The sequence below is a fragment of the Photinus pyralis genome, unplaced genomic scaffold (assembly GCF_008802855.1).
Source record: "Photinus pyralis isolate 1611_PpyrPB1 unplaced genomic scaffold, Ppyr1.3 Ppyr1.4_LG5, whole genome shotgun sequence".
In the NCBI taxonomy this organism is placed as follows: domain Eukaryota; kingdom Metazoa; phylum Arthropoda; class Insecta; order Coleoptera; family Lampyridae; genus Photinus; species Photinus pyralis.
This window is the reverse complement of record NW_022170596.1, coordinates 39,384,771-39,390,859: the sequence shown is the minus strand read 5'-3', so window position 1 is coordinate 39,390,859 and position 6,089 is coordinate 39,384,771. Positions and strand designations below refer to the sequence as shown.

General features: G+C 35.5%; 1 protein-coding gene across 2 annotated transcripts; it reads right to left on the bottom strand.

The window, feature by feature from the left end:
• Positions 1-2,266: 2,266 nt before the first annotated feature.
• Positions 2,267-5,217, bottom strand: LOC116172617 (juvenile hormone acid O-methyltransferase-like). 2 transcript variants are annotated; one of them, XR_004145713.1, is made up of 5 exons: positions 4,845-5,217; positions 4,378-4,794; positions 4,064-4,332; positions 3,513-4,010; positions 2,268-3,465 (listed from the first exon to the last, which is right to left on the bottom strand). XR_004145713.1 is itself a non-coding variant. In XM_031489855.1 (4 exons), exons 2-4 carry the CDS (start codon positions 4,740-4,742, stop codon positions 3,835-3,837), a joined length of 810 nt encoding a protein of 269 aa, XP_031345715.1. In that variant the 5' UTR covers positions 4,743-4,794; positions 4,845-5,217; the 3' UTR covers positions 2,267-3,834. The 2 variants fall into 2 exon arrangements, 1 of the variants encoding a protein (XP_031345715.1); XM_031489855.1 differs by having other exon boundaries at positions 2,267-4,010.
• Positions 5,218-6,089: the final 872 nt, after the last annotated feature.

Genomic DNA, 6,089 nt, shown 5'->3' with positions numbered 1-6,089 from the left:
CTGCGTTACGCAACATCCCTGCGACTTTCCAAGGGAAACACTTTTGTGGGAAACAATTAGGTACATATAGCCATGTGACTTTTGATAATTTATGCGCCAAATGGTCACACAATTAAAGTAGAAAAACAAGTTTTTTAATTATGTGTTTTTGAATTATATGAAAGTATGGTAATCGCGTACATTCCTATGCAAACTTACAAAAAAATAGGTAAGTTCCTAAATAACTGTTTATATATTTAATAGTGGTCATTAATAGTGTTAATTTATAGTGTAGACGACCTTGCAAATTATATGTGTACGGTATTTACAATTTTCAACATAGATAAAAATTTGTTTAGATAAGGTTTCATTAAAATACACATGCAAATGGCGAAGAATGCTGTTTTCCAAGCTGATCAAAATTTAGTCCCCTAGACTGAAATAAATGTAGGTCAGGGGGACAAAATCTCTTCAAATGGTAGCAAATAATTCAACACCGTGCGTAGTGTATAAGGGAATAAGTGGCCGTTAAATTTCCAAAACGTAGCTTAAGCAGATGTGAGATTAAATGGACATCTAATTTTGTGCGTAATTAAACCATTCTTTTACCTTGAAATTTATAATGGTAAATTTTCCGCGCGCCTTCGCTGTGTGTAGCATTTACCTTTATGTCGTAATAAGGAATGACGAAAGGTCCCACCTTGGTGCAAGTATATAATTATAAATCTTTGTTATATGTCAACCGCGCATCCCACAGATGACGCCGAGCCCGTGGATGTGGAAAGCCCCCTTTTGTTCTCACCGCAATATTTAAACACCACACTAAACGAAGAAACGCTAATGCGAAATTTGTGTACAATCATTTTACGAGAAAAAAAAACTCAAAAATCGTGACGGCATTGCTTGTGACAATCGAAGCTTACTCACTTCCGTAATCATGATATACAACCTCTTCATGGCGACACGTGCGGAAGAAATTGTTTATACCCGATATTTTAATAAAAAAATTTCCATAAATTATAAAAACACATCAACGCAGATGTGGTAGATTTTTAATTAAGAAAAGTAGGGAACATTTTAAAATAAGTGCGAGAAGCTGTTCTTGTTAAGTAGGGCTACAAGAACTTGAAAAGGGCGACCTAGGAAGGGTTGTTAAGATATTTAAATTGAGATGTTACTTAATTCCACTCTACTGACTCGCTAATTGCCTCGCTCTTAAAATATAACACATAAAATAACCCCTTAAACCTCTGACTCTGAAAGCATTTAAACAAGTAGGATTAAGGCAGTGAGCTTTTGCACAATTCTTTGCCGATGTAAAGTAAATTTGTCGCAATTACTATCTTCTGTAAGACAGGCGTAAATTAAAGCTATATACGAACGTATCAACGCATCAAGTTTAATGTTGTATATTATCCGTCTTGATCTTTCCATTAAAGTGGGTTTATCTATATTCCGTTATTTTAGTTCTACTTAATGTCCATTATACGCAGATAACGACCGTAAAACCGCACTCGTTTCAATACTGACGTCGCGAAGAAATTGAATCCTAGCGTATTAAGAAATGAGGTCCGTACCTGCCAATACTCGAAAACCATTTATAAGAGCGGGTGTTTTGCATCTACGATAATGACCATATCAACTGACTGTGCGTTGTATGAACAATCGACGTGTAATTACCTTATCTGCTGAACGCTTAACCTCACATGACATTTATGTACCTATTCCATTTCATTCATTCCAGTGCCGATGGGGAATTGTGCAACTAAATAAGATTCAACTCTTCACAACGGAATGAGTGCGTTATTGTCGCAATGAATTAAGAAACGTAAAATAACGAACACATTTTCAGCCATTTTTCTTCTTTGCAAACCTAACAGTGTCATATCGTATCTCTTCCCTTGCCTATGTTAGTTAGTTCGAATCGAGTTTAGAGATTCTGCGTATTTTTAAAATCACTTACTGAAAGGCAACCTCGAGCGTCTTAATTACTTTCATTTTTGTGTAAATAATGTTAACGTTCACACGTTAATTAGAGCAAGTATCAATTCGGACATGTAAAGTTTGTCATCGATTGAGCAGTTAAACATGAATAATACGAAGGCCTTTTATTTAATAACTGGAGAAAGGATAAATCAATTGTCATATAAAGGTGAGATCGTTTCGTTGTTAATTTATTCATTATTTCTTAGCCAATCAACTGAAAAATAACGTAGATCTTTCCTATAGGATATTATAAATGCCAAATTGCAACTAAATTCTAGTGAAGTGCTCCATTTATTTAGTTATACAGGATTAAGCTATGAAAAAATGACAGTTTTCGAACTGAGGTAATTTATTTAAAATTGATATTTCTTTGGCGATCGATTTCGGAAGTCAATTATCCCATCACCAGGCCTAGCTGACATTATTATTTATATAAGAAACGATTTAAAAAATAATTATAGTTAACAAATCTATATTACCTGTTAAGTATTTTAAATGTGTTGGAACGTAAATAGCATGACCACTTTCTCCGTCCGTCTATCCGAAGCCTTAACTGCTCCTACAGTTTTCAAGATATGTAGATCGTTCTTGTTCCACTCGCTAGCTTATAGCTCTGGCACCTCAACCAAGATCAATTTCGACGATTTATGTGCACATGTACAAACTTTCTCACATTAAGATTTTTCCGAGGATTTTTCTAGTAGAGGCAAACATATCGCATATTTTAAACATCAGTTGTGCTACTTTCGGGAAGTCTTTAGCAGTGAATACGTGGCTGGTATACTTTTGCTTATTCGTTCGTTGATTTCCACGTCGAATTCCTTTTCTCTTCCTACAATCGTCACCGTCGTCTTGACTATTTAGTTTTCATTGTCACTTACTAAATTCTTCCTAGCATATGAGTATTTTAATATATCTTAATACTTCCTTAATAGTTCCATATGTTTTTTTAAGGTCAGCACTTTGGTATTTGGGATACGGGATTTGCTTTGAAAAGCGGCAGAGCAAAGCGATGTAAACTTCATAGGGGAGTCCATGGTGTCCGTCGTCTGTCCGTCCGTGAACACGATAACTGCCAAATGCTTGGACCTATACGGCTCAAACTTTGCACATGCCAAATTACGCAACGGCTTGAAGTGACAAGCAAATTACAATTTCGCTATCATGGCCTCCAGAAATATCTCGAAATCGTACAAATGCCGAAAGCTAACGAACACAAAGCAAACCAAATACTTCGAGCAAAAATTATACAACAACCCTACACTAAAATCAAAACTAACTGTTACAAGCTCTAAATTTGGCACTATTTTTTTGATTTTTTTAGATTTCAAGGGTAGCGTAGATTAGTCATTACATGTCATAGAAAATTTATAGGGTATCGAAATTTAGACTAGGGGAATTTCAAGAGGGAATCTGTAAACATTTGATGCAATTTAAGGTTGGCCTTTCTGCGCCTTTTAATTTCTGTAGAGCATTGTTTTCATAATAGGTTCCGGATGTCTGGAGACGAAGTTGTAACAGTTTATTTTCTAATTACTGATACTCACGTTGAGAACGTTGATAAAGGAGCTTCTGATGAGATCGTCGAATGATATCAACATTTGTAGAAAATTCAGCACTGAGCATGTACGTAAGAAGTACGTTAATTTCTGAATGTAAAGACAGCTACGTAGCCGGAAATACGCTATGTGAGTGTTAATTCCGAGGAGACGATCCGGTATTAATTTCCAATGTTCTTTCATTAGCAAGGTTCAATAGATTTGTAAGGTTAGGCAAGTACAGTCTCGGAATTATCTGCAAAGGAGGCATCATCAAGAGTGTGGTAAAATTGTGAGGGATAATTTAGACATTGTTTTAAGCCAAATGCGTCTAAATTGAGTTTATTTTTCGCCCATGTATTACAAACAGGTTGTCTTCAAAGTAATATTTTTTTATGCCATTGGCATCAATCACCGATTCAAATCGATCAACGTGGTCTGCCAAGAATTCCTTTCGTAAATGATTCGGAACCAACTCATAGAACGGACTTATTGTAATGAAACGGCCTGGGGATGAATGAATTAGTTTTTATGATTCAAGTGTACGCATTTGAGTTCACCTTCTAAGTCCTCCGCAGTATAATCTTCAAAATAAGTTGGTTTTACCTGGCAAAAGACACTTTCAAATCCTACATCTTCTAAAAGGCTAGTTAATTCCTTTTCTGGCATTCTCGCGTTCCTTGTTTTCTGGAAATTGGTAAAGTAAGGTGCGTACTTTTCATTTGTTTGCAGTTCTCTGATGATACGACCCGATGTACTAGAAAATACGTAAGTGGCAAGAAAGCCACCGTTCGGCTTCAACATTTTTAAAATGTTAGAATATAATTTTCTAGGGAAATATAGTTAATGACTCTATTAATCTCAGCTTACAAACCTATTATCTTCTATCCAATGGAATGTCATAAAAGAAAATATATAGTCGAAACGACCCACAAATTTATCTGGAACGTCCAATATATCAACTTCCTCAAAGCTAACCCGATCGTCACCGCAGGTTCTCTTCGCGTAATCGAGCATTGTTTTAGAAATATCAATTCCAATCACTTCTTTAAAATCTTGCTCCAGGTAGGGAAGAATAACGTCTTGAGTCGTTTTTCCCGGACCGCAGCCAATGTCCAACACTGACTTGTTGTGGTTCGTATCATGCCGAATATATGGAAGGTAAGTGTCCATTAAATGTCGATAATATTTCGTCAGCTGAGGTAATACATGTTTTATATACAGGTCTGGATTCTCCATCTTCAAAGAAAGGCAGCGCAATGATGCCAAACGTATAAGATAATTACAATACCTACATAGAAATAATTTTCGTGTTAAACTATAATAATAGCGTTACGGTACCTTCAAGAACAGGACCTCTACGAATATTTATGTCCAAGTCTGGAAATGTTGATAAAATCTTTGACTTATCGGTAATACGTAATATCTATCTTAATACACTGCACTGAATTCCAATGGAATCGATATTCTCCCAGTTACTTTTTACTTACAGTTTGAAAAGGGAACGCTAACAATCTGTCCACGTGTTTACAAAAGGCTACTAACTGTTGACCTATGCCCTCTCATATCACAAACTTGTTCCTTATCTAATGAACAGTGTGCCACTTTTTGGGATCTTATCATATCTTTACTACCCATGTAAAAGCCGTCTTACGCTGTGGAATTTCTTGCACCACATATATTGCACAATTTAAATTGCAAAGTATTATACAGGAAATTGCATGCAAAATCACATTGCAAATTGTATCAAAAATAGAACGGGTGCTATTTTTTATGCAAGTTTCAATTAGTATATTAAGATACATACAAGTGTATAATCAAGCCTTTAAAGCACGCGCAACGAGTTTAAGGGCACGACGCAAAGCGGAGTGCCTTTAACGTTGCAAGTGCTTTAAAGACTAATTATACACGTGTATCTTATAGTATTTTTTATTATACCTGCAGTATAATTTAAAAATAGGGAATACAATGAAGTCATATTGACGTTATACTCGAATACGTGTCTAATTAAGTGGGCTGGGTGTTCGTAATTTCACGATTGCCATGGAAATGTCACTTGACGTTTGCTTATAAAAATCATCGTCTTTGTGAATTAAACGATTTCCGTTGAAAAAGATAATACACCGCCCATTAAATCGATTGTTGTAAAATCTAAACAAACGTTGGTAGGTGTAAAATCCAACTCCAGTAAAGTCTAAAGCCTATTATAAAGAATATGAAAAGTTGTTTCCATGGATGAATAGGAAGTTACTTACGAATACAGTCTTAAATGCATCCATAATGCTGGCATATATGAAGGAAATGTCAAAGGTATTTAAATCTTCTATATTTTGGTGCATTCATTCAAAACTTTAAAGCAATGCTGCGATTAAAAAGTGGAACAGATTTGGAAGCATACCCTAAATTACGCGCGTTTGTGAAAGCTTCAACCAAAGGATAGGTACAAAAGCCAAAGAAATGTTCTGCATTTACAGAAAGCGACCTAGAGGATTTTTTATTTCATCCATATGACAGTTTCAAAAGTCATACTTGAAGTATCGTTACTTAGCAACTTTAAAGCACGTGTGTTTTAAAGGCCTTTTTTCG